At 48.5% G+C, this 16,494-nt stretch overlaps 1 protein-coding gene across 1 annotated transcript in view; it reads left to right on the top strand.

Annotated features, from left to right (window-relative positions):
* Nucleotides 1–15,884, top strand: part of DCHS1 (dachsous cadherin-related 1) — a 239,831-nt gene extending 223,947 nt beyond the window's left edge. Inside the window, exons 14-21 of the mRNA XM_073661236.1 lie at nt 1,743–2,612; nt 4,561–4,674; nt 7,148–7,359; nt 7,434–7,588; nt 7,782–7,912; nt 10,610–10,896; nt 11,127–11,268; nt 12,198–15,884. Of these exons, the coding sequence (XP_073517337.1) occupies nt 1,743–2,612; nt 4,561–4,674; nt 7,148–7,359; nt 7,434–7,588; nt 7,782–7,912; nt 10,610–10,896; nt 11,127–11,268; nt 12,198–14,803 (4,517 nt within the window). The 3' untranslated portion in view covers nt 14,804–15,884. The remainder of the gene's footprint in view (nt 1–1,742; nt 2,613–4,560; nt 4,675–7,147; nt 7,360–7,433; nt 7,589–7,781; nt 7,913–10,609; nt 10,897–11,126; nt 11,269–12,197) is intronic.
* The last annotated feature ends 610 nt before the right edge of the window (nt 15,885–16,494 follow it).

Raw genomic sequence — 16,494 nt, 5'->3', positions numbered from 1 at the left:
TCTCTGATCGCCTGCATGGCACAGGAATGCAGCACCATCCCTGTGCCATGCAGGCTGTCAGCGCTGGACAGGGAGAAGATAGTTTGGAGATGCACTGCGCATGTCCAAACAATCTTCCTGCTGTCTGGTGACCCGGATGTTGTCATGACGACATCGGGTCGTCATGGCAACACCCGGGAACCGCGGCAGACAGCGCTGGAGGCCGGAAGAGGAGGTGAGTATTGCGATCACCTCCCCTTCCCACCACAATGATGCGATCGACTTAGATCGCAGCATTGCGGGGGTTAATGTGCTGGGAGCGGTGCGGGACCACTCCCTGCACATAGTCGGATTATGTTTCATCAACCAGGGTAGACCCAGTACAATTGGGGTGGGAAGACCGTCCAGGACATAGCTGGGAATTATCTCACAATGAGCAGACCCCTCCCTCAGTCTCACATTATGTACAATTTGAGTCAGACTCCCTCAGTTTTACATTATGTACAATCTGAGTCAGAGCTTTCTGTGCAAGTGGCGCTGAGTCAATGGCAAAAATAGGAATGGGCTTAGCTAAAGTACAGCAAGCGAGACCATGAGTTTTCACAAACTCAGCATCAACCATGCTGACTCCGGCTCCACTGTCTACAAACAGAGACATTTTCTCAGTCCTGCTCTCTAGCACCTCCTCTGCTGTCAGGACAAACCGATAACTGCAGGTTGATGACGAACACACCTCTTGATTATCCAACTCCAAGCTTCCTTGAACACAAAAAACTTGTCCCTACCTCGTGAAAACTTGTCCAGGAGGGCAACCTTGGGTTCAGGCTGGACCGACCTACCTGCAGAGACCCCCACATTAGGGACCTGCAGCCGCTGAACCTCATAGCTGAGGTCAGTCACCTCCAGAGAGAGCTTTTGCAGGTGCTCTGCCAGCATTGCACCAGAATCCATGAATCAAAGGAGAGAGAAAAAAAACACGAGAAAAAAAACACACACACAAATAAAACCACATGTCAGTTTTTTTTTCTTTTTCTTATTTATGCATGGCCGGTGATAATGTCACGCAAGTTGAGGGAAAGACTAAGTGTAACACGAAGGCTTGAGCAAACACCAGAGAGATAACACCAACTGTCCTCCAAGGGCACCAGAGAAGAAACTAGCTGACTGCTAGTGCTCCAAACCTTCAAAGAGGTACATAGAACTATCACCGGCGACTCTCTGGAGAAACTGAGACTTTTTAACTACCCAGCAAGGGTGTGTCAATCAGCAGCAGAAGGCGAAGGTCGCTAAAGGAAGAAGGATATAACTATACTACAGAAATGAGGGAATCAAGAAGGCGTCTGCAATGCCAAGCGCAGTGACCTTCTATAGCCGGTTCCAGAACGACTGTCTGTCACACCTGACACACCCATGACCGAGACAAGTAAACCAAGAAGGGGGGAACAAAAGACAATTGGAACCATTAGCATTTGGACAGGGAAGAAAAGGAAATTGCTCAGCAGATGGAGAAACCGACCACAAAGCAACGGGTCAGCGGATTGAATCCCCAAGCCATGACAGATAGTATGTTAGGTTCCTGATACCATGTTTCTTGTTGACAACCATGATAGTATCTTAGGTTCATGATGTCATGTTTCTCCTTGACTTGTATGACATCTTACCTGTGATGCCACGTTTCTTCTTGACTTCCATGATAGTATTTTAGATTTCTGAAGACATGTTTCTCATTGACTTTCATGACACCTCTATAATCTTTTTTGCAGATGGTGATCCATTACAAGACTTTCTCTTAGATCCTTCATCAGGGACCCTGTCAACGACTAGAGCAATGGACCGGGAGTCTGTGTCGGAGTACCAGCTTACTGTGATAGTCCGTGATTCTGGAGATCCATCTCTCAGTGCCTCCACCACCATCTCCATCTCTGTGGTAGACCTAAATGATAATGCCCCCACCTTCTCTGCTTCATCGTTCAACGCTGAGGTTCCCGAAAATGCCCCGGTGGGTAGTTTAGTTCTGAAGTTGACAGCCCTCGATCCTGATTACGGTCACAATGGGCGAACCACTTTCCATCTCTCTAATGGGACACAAGGAGCGTTCCACATCGACACTCTGACTGGACATATTACTACAGCGATTCAGCTGGATCGTGAGCGGCGGGCTGCATACACCTTCTTGGCATGGGTGATGGATTCTGACCCGTCTGGACCACTCAGTGCAGAAGCTAGCGTGACCGTTATAGTCAAGGACGTCAATGATAATCCTCCTACATTTCTACGTAGTCCATTTCACCTGAATCTGTCTCGTAACACTCCAATCAAGAGGACCTTAGCAGCAATGAGAGCAGAAGACAAGGATGCTGGTGCCAATGCTTCCATCTTATATCGTTTGGCACCGCTCTCTGGAACGGGACGTTTTTCTGTAGATCCTTATACCGGTGAAATACGTCTGCTGGAACTACTGGATGGCATGAGCCCTCGAGACCGCACTGTGTTTGTACAGGCCTCAGATCTGGGGGAACCACCATTGTCCACCACGGCTGTTCTTGTTATTCATGTTCGAGAGGAGGCGGCACGGGGGCCAAGGTTCCTGAAGGATGGCAACGAGTTCAGCTTATCGGAAAGCAGTCAGCAAGGTAAGCGCATATAAGAAACCTGCGCTGTGAGTGCCAGCAAGACCACGACTGCACTTATTCATCAGGGGCCCGTGAGGGCTCCTCACCTAATCATAATAAATGGCTTCTCTGCTATGTTATATACTGTATACAGCTAGTGATGCCTTCTCCACACATAGAAAACACAGCCTGGAGACATGGCTAGCACAAATGATGATGCAGATATTGGCCCCCTTTATGTGTTTGTAGAGGTAGTGGCCCCCTATGCAGGTAGCGCTCCTGTATGTAGCTACACAGGTAGTGGCCCCCTGTACATAGCCATGCAGGTAGTGGCCCCCTGTATGTAGCCGTGCAGGTGGCGGTCCACTGTATGTATCTGTGCAGGAAGTGGCCCCCTTTATATAGCCATTCAGATAGTGGCCCCTCTATGTAGCAGTTAAGATAGTGGCTCCTTGTACATAGTCATGCAGGTAGTGGCCCCCTGAATATAGCTGAATAGGTAGTGGCCCCCTGTATGTAGCCGTGCAGGTAGTGGCCCCCTGTATGTAGCTGTGTAGGCAGTGGTCCCCTGTATCTAACCATGCAGGTAGTAGCCCCCTGTATGCAGCTGTGCAGGTAGTGGCCCCGGTATTTAGCCGGGCAGGTATTGGCCCCCTGTATGTAGCCATACAGGTAGTGGCCTCCTGTATGTAGCCATGCAGGTAGTGGGGCCCCTCTATATAGCCGTGCAGGTAGTGGCCCCCTGTATGTAGCTACACAGGTAGTGGCCCCCTGTATGTAGCCGTGCAGGTGGCGGTCCACTGTATGTATCTGTGTAGGAAGTGGCCCCCTGTATATAGCCATGCAGATAGTGGCCCCACTATGTAGCTGTTAAGGTAGTGGCTCCTTGTACATAGTCATGCAGGTAGTGGCCCCCTGAATATAGCTGAATAGGTAGTGGCCCCCTGTATGTAGCCATGCAGGTAGTGCCCCCTGTATGTAGCTGTGTAGGCAGTGGCCCCCTGTATCTAACCGTGCAGGTATTGGCCCCCTGTATGCAGCTGTGCAGGTAGTGGCCCCCTGTATTTAGCCGTGCAGGTATTGGCCCCCTGTATGTAGCCATGCAGATAGTGGCCCCTCTATGTAGCAGTTAAGATAGTGGCTCCTTGTACATAGTCATGCAGGTAGTGGCCCCCTGAATATAGCTGAATAGGTAGTGGCCCCCTGTATGTAGCCGTGCAGGTAGTGGCCCCCTGTATGTAGCTGTGTAGGCAGTGGTCCCCTGTATCTAACCATGCAGGTAGTAGCCCCCTGTATGCAGCTGTGCAGGTAGTGGCCCCGGTATTTAGCCGTGCAGGTATTGGCCCCCTGTATCTAACCGTGCAGGTATTGGCCCCCTGTATGCAGCTGTGCAGGTAGTGGCCCCCTGTATTTAGCCGTGCAGGTATTGGCCCCCTGTATGTAGCCATGCAGGTAGTGGCCCCCTGTATGTAGCTGTGCAGGTAGTGGTCCCCTGTATATAGCTATGTGGCCCCCTGAATGTAGCTGCTGAGGTAGTGGTCCCCTGTACATAGCCATGCAGGTAGTGGCCCCCTGTATCTAGCCATGCAAGTAGTGGGGCCCCTCTATATAGCCGTGCAGGTAGTGGCACCCTCTATATAGCCTTGCAGGTAGTGGCCCCCTGTATGTAGCTACACAGGTAGTGGCCCCCTGTACATAGCCATGCAGGTAGTGGCCCCCTGTATGTAGCCGTGCAGGTGGCGGCCCACTGTATGTATCTGTGCAGGAAGTGGCCCCCTGTATATAGCCATGCAGATGGTGACCCCTCTATGTAGCTGTTAAGGTAGTTGCTCCTTGTACATAGTCATGCAGATAGTGGCCCCCTGTATGTAGTGGCCCAGGGGCCCCCCTCTATCACTTCTCTCCATGTAGTGGTCTGCACATGGTTTTGCTCGCTCCTGTTCTCTCATCCTCTGATCGTTCTTTATAGGCTCAGTGGTCGGATCGGTGAAGGCAGCACACAGCGGAGGCTCCAGCGGGAAAATTACCTACAGTATCCTGAGCGGAAATGAAAATGGCGCATTCACCATTAGCCCGAATACAGGTAGAAATCAGGACCCGAACCCCCCACTGATGTATATAATAACCCCCAATAGTAATATCCATAGCTGAGATCCCAACTGATGATATATAACCCCACTGATGATATATAACCCCACCATAGTAATATCCATAGTGGAACCCTCACTGATGATATAGAACCCCCCCCCCCATAGTTATATCCATAGTGAAGACCCCCGCACTGATGATATTATAATAACCCCCTGTGAAGACACAGCATTTAATCTTAATTATGCCAGATGTAAATTCAGTAGGCCCAGAGACATAGACTATTTTCTGAGCCTTGATTATTGAATTTATATGTTTGTTATATGAGCCTGAACATTGACTCTTGAGTTGATGTTTGTTGTAATTTACTGTCTGCTATCTTTGGAGGACAGGGATGCAGGGTCTTTGAACAATCAATGTTTGCTAATATATTGATTACCCATTGTATAAGTCCATGTAGTTTGTTGACCTGCAAAACAGTGGAGGACAAACTAAGCAGATTGATTAAATATTCAAACAATGAGCGTTGACCTTATCACACCCTCCCTGTGACCTGTGGATGATGACATAAACCACAGATGTGGGTATAAAAAGGATCCCTATCCTTCTGAAAAACAGACTCTACAAAACAGCAACCATGGCACTATGTCTCGTTCAAGAGGAATACAGAGAAGAGACTCTACAGAACAGCAGCCAGGACACCATGGCTCATCAAGAGGAAGAGACTCTACAGAACAGCAGCCAGGACACCATGACTCCATCAAGAGGAAGAGACTCTACAGAACAACAGCCAGGACACCATGGCTCATCAAGAGGAAGAGACCCTACAGAACAACAGCCAGGACACCATGGCTCATCAAGAGGAAGAGACTCTACAGAACAACAGCCATGACACCATGGCTCATCAAGAGGAAGAGACTCTACAGAACAACAGCCAGGACACCATGGCTCATCAAGAGGAAGAGACTCTACAGAAGAGCAGCCAGGACACCATGGCTCATCAAGAGGAAGAGACTCTACAGAACAACAGTCAGGACACCATGGCTCCATCAAGAGGAAGAGACTCTACAGAACAACAGCCAGGACACCATGGCTCATCAAGAGGAAGAGACTCTACAGAACAACAGCCAGGACACCATGGCTCATCAAGAGGAAGAGACTCTACAGAACAGCAGCCAGGACACCATGGCTCATCAAGAGGAAGAGACTCTACAGAACAGCAGCCAGGACACCATGGCTCATCAAGAGGAAGAGACTCTACAGAACAGCAGCCAGGACACCATGGCTCATCAAGAGGAAGAGACTCTACAGAACAACAGCCAGGACACCATGGCTCATCAAGAGGAAGAGACTCTACAGAACAACAGCCAGGACACCATGGCTCATCAAGAGGAAGAGACTCTACAGAACAACAGCCAGGACACCATGGCTCATCAAGAGGAAGAGACTCTACAGAACAACAGCCAGGACACCATGGCTCATCAAGAGGAAGAGACTCTACAGAACAACAGCCAGGACACCATGGCTCATCAAGAGGAAGAGACTCTACAGAACAACAGCCAGGACACCATGGCTCATCAAGAGGAAGAGACTCTACAGAACAACAGCCAGGACACCATGGCTCCATTAAGAGGAAGAGACTCTACAGAACAGCAGCCAGGACACCATGGCTCATCAAGAGGGACACAGATTTGACATTTTACAGGATGCTAGCCTAAGTGACCATGGTCCTAGCTGAAAGAATGCAAATCTGCTCCATTGACCATTACTAAACCTATGGAGACGTTTGGGGAAACCAGGTTGGAACCCCCTGGTCACCTGGCCCCATGGAGACATTTGGGGAAGCCAGGTTGGGACCCTCCGGTCACCTGGCCCCATGGAGACGTTCGGAGAAGCCAGGTTGGGACAATCAGGTCACCTAGTCACGTACCTCAATGGAATGTCAACTTCCTAAGCTTGTTGTTACCTTCTCTCTGTGGGTGCCTGACAAAAGCGGGGTGCCACTGGTGGGGTTAGTTGGCCCTGGAAGCCATGAAGTCACAGCTGCTCTAATCCCGGCAAGCCAGCACAAGGGTGAGACTCTGTAATTTGCACCATCTTTTGTATTTGCTGGGACTGTTCTATCTGTTATTGTCTGTTGGTTGTTCTATAAAGTATTGCCACGCTGTTTTACCCTCATCTTGTGTTGTCTGAGTATTCTGCCCACGGGATTGGAGTGTGGGCATTCATTGAGATGGGCCCTGTTCTATGTGGTCTTTCTAAAGACAGCCGGGCCAGCGGACAAGAGCACCCACTGACTCTCATGTCTCCACACCTCCCATAGTAATATCCATAGTGGAGAACCCCGCACTGATGATATATAATAATCCCCCATAGTAATATCCATAGTGGAGACCCCCGCACTGATGACTGTCTGCTCTTTCTCTGCGGTATTAACCCTTCCCACACTTCTTCTGATTCCCCTCCAGGGCAGATCACGGTTTCGCGGTCGGACTTCCTGGACTTTGAGGCAACTCCTCGCCATAAGTTGGTGATTCAGGCGGAGACCGCGCAGCATTTCGCCTTCACCACAGTCACCATTGCGCTGCAGGACGCCAATGACAATTCTCCGCACTTCCAGCTTCCCTTCTACACAGCGTATATCCGGGAGGGTCAGGCTGACGGGAGCCGCATTATCCAGGTACCTGGCAGTAACTGTGGCCCCTGGGATGCCCCCCATCTCAGGTGCTGTTTTCACCATCGCTTTTTCTCCAGGTCCTCGCTGAAGATCCCGACCAGGGATTGAATGGGCAGATCACCTACACGTTCCAGCAGTTCCAGCCCATGAGGGATCTGTTTCGTATCGATCCTTATACAGGCGTTGTTACTACCGCCGTTATATTAGACCGTGAGATCTGGTCCGAAGCTCGGTGAGTGCAGGAGTATATACTCTATTATGTACTCCTCGTGTATAGACAGCCTAGTAATGGGGGGCCAGTGCCATAGAATGGGAAGCCCCTTAGGCCCTTGTGAATATGTATATATACCTGCAATATACTGTGTGTATGTGCGCCTAAATCTTCGGGGCTCTTCTAAGTGTACATTGCCTTCCTCTCTGTCCAGGTTGGTGGTCACAGCGACTGATCGTGGCTCACCCCCTCTGACTGGATCTGCGACATTGACCCTGGTGGTGATGGATGTAAATGATAACAGTCCAACTATCCCGCTGCAGCTGGAGCTCAGTATTCGGGAGGGTAGGTATACATGTATGTGAGTAACCTGGGGCCGCTAGTCAACAAAGTCATCTCTATAATAGTCCTTATCACCCTAAATATAGTGATGAAGCCTCTCCAGAAGACCAGATCTATAAGACCACCCTCTTATTTTCACCATATTTTTGGTCATCATTTGAAAAGTACCGTTTAGAAACACGGCAACTGAAAAACAATCCCTTGAATACCACCCCCTAGAAAATGACTGACTAGATAACCACCAACTAGAAAACCACTGCCTAGAAGACCACTGACTAAAAGACCATCCCCCATAAGACCACCCCGTAGAAGATCATCCATAGAAGACCAATAAGTAGAACATTACCCACTAGAAAACCATTCCCTAGAATCCCACCCATTAGAAAACCACCCACATGGCGACATCCCCACAGGTCTGACTAATGAAAAAGTTCCCCCCAATAAAAGATAACCTTTATTTATCACAATTAAAAGGAAAAATATTACAAAAAGATCCTGAAATATCCAAATAGTGTTGGCCTGAGTTTGCTATCCACTACTATGCCAAATAACTACAACGCTGAGCAGATCAGAATACAGGAGAATGAAGAGACCCGATGCTTTTCCTAAAGGATGCCCTACCTGACCACGGAGGTTGGCACCCTAGATTGAAGATTGGCGCCCCTGCTCACCGTCATCTACCTTAGGAAGCCCCAAGGAGCCCTGTGCTCAAAAAAGTCTCGCCTAATCTGGAGGAATTTTCAAAAATACTGAACATCCATAAATATAGACAAATCCTGGTGTTTCCTAGGGCTAGACGACTGTCTAGGGTGCCATCTAGGGTGCCAACCTCCATGGTCAGGTGGGGCATCCTTTAGGGAAAGCATCGGGTCACTTAATTTTCTACTCAGTCCTATAGTTTATTTGGCATAGTAGTGGATACCAAACCACTCAAGCCAAAAGTAATTGGATATTTTTGATTAATCAGACCTTGGTTATATTCCTTACCTCATTATTGTTTTTGTGTTAGCCTAGAAGAACACACCCTAATAGGCCACCCACTAGAAGACCACTGACCAAAAACATCCCCTATAAAACCACTCACTAGAAGACCATCCCTAGAAGGCCACCGTCTAGAAAACCACTCACTAGGAGACCATCCCTAGAAGGCCACCGTCTAGAAAACCACTCACTAGAAAACCACTCACTAGAAGACCATCCCTAGAAGACCACTGACTAGAAAACCACTCACTAGAAGACCATCCCTAGAAGACCACTGACTAGAAAACCACTCAATAGAAGACCATCCCTAGAAGACCACTGACTAGAAAACCACTCACTAGAAGACCATCCCTAGAAGGCCACCGTCTAGAAAACCACTCACTAGGAGACATCTCCTAGAAAACCACTCACTAGAAGACCATCCCTAGAAGACCACTGACTAGAAAACCACTCACTAGAAGACCATCCCTAGAAGACCACTAACTAGAAAACCACTCACTAGAAGACCATCCCTAGAAGACCACTGACTAGAAAACCACTCAATAGAAGACCATCCCTAGAAGACCACTGACTAGAAAACCACTCACTAGAAGACCATCCCTAGAAGACCACTGACTAGAAAACCACTCAATAGAAGACCATACCTAGAAGACCACTGACTAGAAGACCATCCCTAGAAGGCCACCGTCTAGAAAACCACTCACTAGAAGACCATCCCTAGAAGGCCACCGTCTAGAAAACCACTCACTAGAAGACCATCGGTAGAAGACCACTGACTAGAAAACCACTCACTAGAAGACCATCCCTAGTAGGCCACCGTCTAGAAAACCACTCACTAGAAGACCATCCCTAGAAGACCACTGACTAGAAAACCACTCACTAGAAGACCATCCCTAGAAGACCACTGACTAGAAGACCATCCCTAGAAGACCACTGACTAGAAGACCATCCCTAGAAGGCCACCGTCTAGAAAACCACTCACTAGAAGACCATCCCTAGAAGGCCACCGTCTAGAAAACCACTCACTAGAAGACCATCGGTAGAAGACCACGGACTAGAAAACCACTCAATAGAAGACCATCCCTAGAAGACCACTGACTAGAAAACCACTCAATAGAAGACCATCCCTAGAAGACCACTGACTAGGAAACCACTCACTAGGAGACATCTCCTAGAAAACCACTCACTAGAAGACCATCCCTAGAAGGCCACCGTCTAGAAAACCACTCACTAGAAGACCATCCCTAGAAGGCCACCGTGTAGAAAACCACTCACTAGAAGACCATCCCTAGAAGACCACTGACTAGAAAACCAGTCACTAGAAGACCATCCCTAGAAGGCCACCGTCTAGAAACCACTCACTAGGAGACATCTCCTAGAAAACCACTGACTAGAAAACCACTCACTAGTAAACAGTCACCCCCTAGAAGACCACTGACTAAAAGACTATGCCCTATAAAACCAGCCGCTACTGGACATCCCCTAGAAGACCTCAACTTAACTGACCCCCCACTAGAAGACCACTTTTCAATGCAATTTTTAATGGTGGTCACAAATTGCTTTCTCTGCACTCACCAATAACCCATGAATAGTGATGGTGCTCTGCCGCCCTGAGCCCGGTCCGTGCCGTGCAGTGATGGCCGAGTCTCTCCTGAACTGACCATTGTGTCATTTTAATCAGATAAAGATAAGTCACAATTATCGTTCCTCTCATTATAGATGCTCTGATTGGCTCAGAAATCGCTCAGGTGACGGCCAATGATGTGGACTCTGGCCCGCCCCTGTGGTACCTGCTGACCATCGATGGCTCCCCTGGAAGCACATTCAGCATCTTCCGTTATGGTGGGCACATATGGCTTACAGAGCCCCTGGACTACGAGGAGCGGGCGTCATACACTCTAACAATACAGACATCTGATGGGAAACACCAGACACGGGCGGATGTGAGGCTCACCCTACAAGATGTCAACGATAACGCTCCCGAGTTCAGACAGAGCCTGTACCAGGTAAGGCTGCGTCGGCGTGTGGCCCTCCGCACCGGTATATGTCGTCTCATGTATCTTCTCACTCCCTACAGGCTGACATGAAGGAGGGTTGTTTTCTTATTTTTTTCACAAAAATACACAAAAAAAATCCTGACCAAAGTCTGCAATTTTAGTGCGGACACCGCTGTTTTGTTGAGAATCTTCACTTTGCTTGTAAAGACATCAGTAATGGATCGTTTTCTCCCCGTCAGGTCACTGTCATGGAGCACACTCAGGCATGGACCCCTCTGGTCACTATTTCTGCCTCTGATCGAGACTCCGGGGAGATGGGCAGAGTCACATACAAGATATTGTCATCAGATACCGGCGCCTTTCACATCGATCCCAATAATGGTAAGTACGGGTATACACCGCCCGACTTGTGGTGTTAGGCAACCACTGATCGGTGCCATGTTTGCCAATATTAGCCTGATAACCGGCGCCAACCACGCCCGCGATATGCGCAGAACGATCTGATCAGTAGCTGATCTCACTGTACACATGGACTCGGCAGCACTTTCCCAATAATTGTGCCGCGTAAATCCAGCTAAATATTACTGACGCCCTCATCCCTAACCCCAGTCCCATGACAAGGGAAGCACTCCCATGTCAGAGTTCAGCTTTAGGTTGATATTGATGGACTAGTGTCCCCTTTCGACCCTCTTTGTGTATTATGGCACATGTCACCAATTCTGAGAAGCACCAGGATCCACAGAGATCTCTGATCCATCACAGAGAGGGTTCAGGACGCCGATGAGTCTGATGAGGAAGGCACGGCATACACAAGAACCCCCTCAAACACGCACACAAGAACCCCCTCAAACACGCACACAAGAACCCCCTCAAACACGCACACAAGAACCCCCTCAAACACGCACACAAGAACCCCCTCAAACATCACAGTTGGAAACATTCTCCATAGAGAATTCTGGGAGTTGTGTCTGCTGAAGAGCACTATACCCAAGATTAAGGAGTCACTTACTTTTTCCTAATAAAATACGTGGCAGATCTGAGTAATAAATTGCTGTGTAGTAGACTTGTTCTTGTTCACTTCCATCCCATAATGTTCTGTGTGACTCAGGAGGAGATATGACTATGATCTCATGGGTTACATGTACTCAGCCTGGGGTGTACTTACTTACATGACGGCACCATGTGGGGGTTTTGATGGGCAGAACACTGCTCACTTTCCTGCGACACAATGCTTAGCTCCTAGATTCCCCATCATCTTCTGGTGTAGGTTTTTGATCTGGTCGGTGACTCTTCTTTATTGTTATTTTTAGGGACCCTCTTCACAAAGCAGACGATGGAGCTGGACACATCGCGACCTGTGGTGGACGTACTCGTCGAGGCTCGAGATCAAGGATCTCCAAGTCTGGCTTCTCTTGTCACAGTTCAGATCCTAGTTCTGGATGTTAATGACCACGTGCCGACTTTCCCACAGGCACAGTACATGGCTGCCATACCCGAGGACCTGCCGCTCGGTAGCACAGTCCTGATTTTAGAGGCCACAGACGCCGACTTGACCCCGGAAAATTCAGTCCTAGATTACACCATTCTGAGCGGGAATGTTGGTAACGTGTTCCAGGTACAGAGTGGACTGCGCTTCTGGAATGGACAATTTCAGCAGATTGGTTCTATCATCTTAACAGATCCTCTGGATTTTGAGAGCACTCACTCTTATAATCTTACCCTGGGGGCATCGGATAGAGGCGTTCCTCAGAGAAGTCACTCTGTCCATGTGCTCATCACCATCCTGGATGTCAATGATAACCCTCCAGTATTTCCACGGCCAGACTACAACGTACTTCTTAGCGAGGCGGCGCCGGTCGGCTCCGAGGTGCTGCGGGTGTTGGCGCAAGATTCCGATTCTGGACAAAATGGCATGGTGCATTACAGGATCACATCGGGGGACGAGAGTCGACTCTTTCAGATCAATGAGGCGACCGGCGCTATTAGGCTGGTGCGTCAGCTGGACAGGGAGCGGCAGGCTGTGCATACTTTGGTAGTCCTAGCTTTTGATGGTAACAGCGGCCTGGTAAATTTCGCCCTTGCTCCTGTAACTGTGGAAGTTCGTGACATCAATGACAACAAACCTTACTTTCCAGTACAGATTCTGACCACAAGTATCAGGGAAAACCAGCCAGCAAACACCATACTTACCATTATTCACGCCATTGACCTGGACACGGGAATGTTTGGCCAGTTGCTGTATACAGTAGTGGAGCTTCCAGCTATGGAGCCGGGACTTATAACTGGAAGAGATGTCTTTACTGTGAACAGGACTTCAGGAGAACTTCTGTCCCGGCAGAGCTTTGATTACGAGCGCAGCAAAACCTTCAATATGGTGATAAAAGCCACAGATGCTGGAAACTTTTCTGCTACAGTCACTGTACAAGTCCTTGTGACGGGGGAAGATGAGTACGATCCTGTATTTGTCACCCCATACTTCAATTTTGAGGTGCCAGAAGGAGCTAATAAAGGGCAGATTATCGGGCGGGTCCAGGCCACAGATGAGGATGAAGGGGCTGACGGCGTGGTCTTCTATTCTTTCTCTAAATCATCACCCTACTTTGGCATTAATGAAACAACAGGTCAGGTGTATTTGAAGGTGGATGGTCAGAGACACAGCTCTGGACGCTCAAAGAGAGAGACCAGGGAAATGACTTTGGAGGTCCATGCCCACAGCCCTCTACCATCCTCACGGGTGGCCATGGCTCAGCTTACAGTGGACATTACACACACATCTTTTGGTTTGGCCCCAGACCTGAATTTATTACTCATAGTATCTGTAGCTTCATCGTTGGCAGTCGTTGTGGTGTTAGCTGCAGTTGCAATAATTTTAGTGGTCTGCAGGTCCCGGGGAATGCAGAAAAAAAGCGAAGAAGCTGATGCCCAACTGGACAGTTTACAAGGCAGCACCCTGCAGAGGATGGGTCATGATAAATCAGGACTCGGTAGTGGAGATCGAATTTATCACCAAACTCTTCCAGGTTATTCCATGGACTCTTCTGCAGTGGATGGACCTTACGCTAGAGGAGGCTCTCTAGATCCCTCACATTCCAGCGGCAGAGGCTCGGCCGAAGCTGCGGAAGACGATGAGATCCGTATGATCAATGAATATCCACGAGTGGCAAGCATTACATCTTCCATGCAGGAGCACATCTCTGCTCGTGGTCCTGATTCTGGGATACAACAAGATGCTGATCAGCTGTCTGATATCTCGTGTGACCCCTCTATGGACAGTGGACAATGGTTCAAGAATAAGAAGGGTTCTGGCCAGATGACACTCTATCGAGATGATAGCGGAGGAGGAGGTGCTTTTATGGGGGTGGGATGTGGGTTAAATATGTCTCACCCAAAGGACTATTCTTTCCCTGAAGATGGCAAACCGTCTGTAGAAGGATCTTTGACGGCTATTGTCGCTAGCGATGAGGAATTACGTGGCAGCTACAACTGGGATTATTTGCTGAATTGGTGTCCCCAATTTCAGCCACTGGCCAGTGTGTTCATGGAAATTGCTCGGCTCAAGGATGAGTCTGCGTTAAGAAAACCTTTCCAGCCTAAACCAAAAGCGATTCCTCAACCTCGTATTGATCCACCTCCTCTCATCACGTCTGTAGCTCATCCTGGTGCTAAAACCGTTCCTCCGAAGCCTGCGGTGGCCAGAACCTTCCCTAACTTCTCATCCCTACGTCGCTCCCCTATAACTCATGAAGCTTCTCTTTCCTCTTCTATTATACCCCCCAGCTTCTCCCCATCTTTGTCTCCTCTCGCAGCACGCTCACCTGTTGTCTCCCCATTTGGGATCTCCCAGGGTCCATCCGCCTCTGTCCTCAGTACAGAACATACTATAGATCCTTCTGGTGATGGCGAGCTAAGGATTTAAAAAGATCAGTGACCATGGATAATACAGATACATGGGAAAAAGAAAAGTATGAACTGGTGAAAATGTTTCTTATGATAAGAGACTAAAAGTTTTAACAACCATAATGTCGGCAGAGTATGAAGCCAATAATGCAAAGAAGCATTCGGACAGACCCATCTTAGATTCATTCGAGGTTCCCTCTGTTGACCAGGGGTAGGCAGCTTCATGTCTCTGCGGCGTGAGACAACGCACTTCAGAAGAAAGACTTTTAAGGTCCATGCTCCTCTCAGCTATAACGCTGACCATCATGCAGTCCTGCTCTAGAATGGCAGCTAATTTCTGTTTTTCAGCATTTTTTTACATATCAGGCGGGACCTGCTCACCAGCAGCTGCATCCAATCTGCAAGACCTGTCACATATCCTGGCTCCACACCAGGATCACGAGAATTTCACGTATAATCAAGGTCATATGTGACCTACCACAGGACTCTGGACCAGATATGTGACCTATGACAGGACTCTGGACCAGATATGTGACCTACGACAGGACTCTGGACCAGATATGTGACCTACGACAGGACTCTGGACCAGATATGTGACCTAGGACAGGACTCTGGACCAGATATGTGACCTACGACAGGACTCTGGACCAGATATGTGACGTAGGACAGGACTCTGGACCAGATATGTGGTCCAGACTACTGTCATAGGTCACATATGTGGTCCACAGTCTTGTCTGAGGAGCATATGTGGCCGAACACAGTACTCTGGACCTCATATAAGACCTAGGACAAGATACTCGACTGAGATAAGACCTAGGACAAGACTCTGGACCACATATGAAACCTTTGGACTATGGACCATATATGTGACCTAGAACAGGACTCTGGATGGAGAAGAAAAGACCTAGACAGAATTCAACTCTCAAATGAGATAAGACCTAGGACAAGATTGAGGACCAGATATGAGACCTAGTACAGGGCTCTGGACCACATAAGTGACCTATGACAGGACTCTGGACCCAGATAAGACCTAGGACAGAACTCAACTCTCAACTGAGATAACACCTAGGACAAGACTATGAACCAGATATGAGACCTAGGACAGAAGATGGGATAAGGAATGTTTGCTTCCATGAAAAGCGTAGTGAAGAGATTGGTGAAAAGGTAGATGTAGTATACTGTAAGTATCATGAATGTGACATGAGCACTTTGCAGGCTCATGTGGTGGAGACCGCAGATTGTAATTGGGATATATTACACAGGAGGTGTGATGTTGGGGGTCGTAGTCCATGATGATGGGGATGGTATTCTATACAGTTATCTACTGTGCATCACGTCAGCTCTTCTCCTGAGATGAAATCTGACTACATACTGACACGGGACGAATCTCAGGAGACAAGGACGACATGCACCTAAAAATTTGCTCCTGGCTCCAACTCCTGCATTTTCTGATCTACTGATATTTATGGAAGTTTTAATGCCAAAAAGTCAGATTGGCTCCTGGAGTCAAGAAAATGGCTCCGAAAGAGTAAAATATCCTCTGCTTATCTGTGCCAGATCAATTGCTAACATGGCTCATAACATGACCCCAGAACCATGTATGCAGAGAACTGCAACCCCCAAGATGTCCCGACCGCCGGACGTGACCAAACTGCAGTTATATTATACACAGAACTACAACTCCCAACATGACCCCAGTGCCGGACGTGA

This window comes from Phyllobates terribilis, unplaced genomic scaffold (genome assembly GCF_046119375.1).
Source record: "Phyllobates terribilis strain yellow unplaced genomic scaffold, ASM4611937v1 Scaffold_2__4_contigs__length_985480577, whole genome shotgun sequence".
In the NCBI taxonomy this organism is placed as follows: Eukaryota; Metazoa; Chordata; class Amphibia; order Anura; family Dendrobatidae; genus Phyllobates; species Phyllobates terribilis.
Note: the sequence above shows the minus strand (reverse complement) of the source record. Positions and strands in the feature narration are given on the sequence as shown.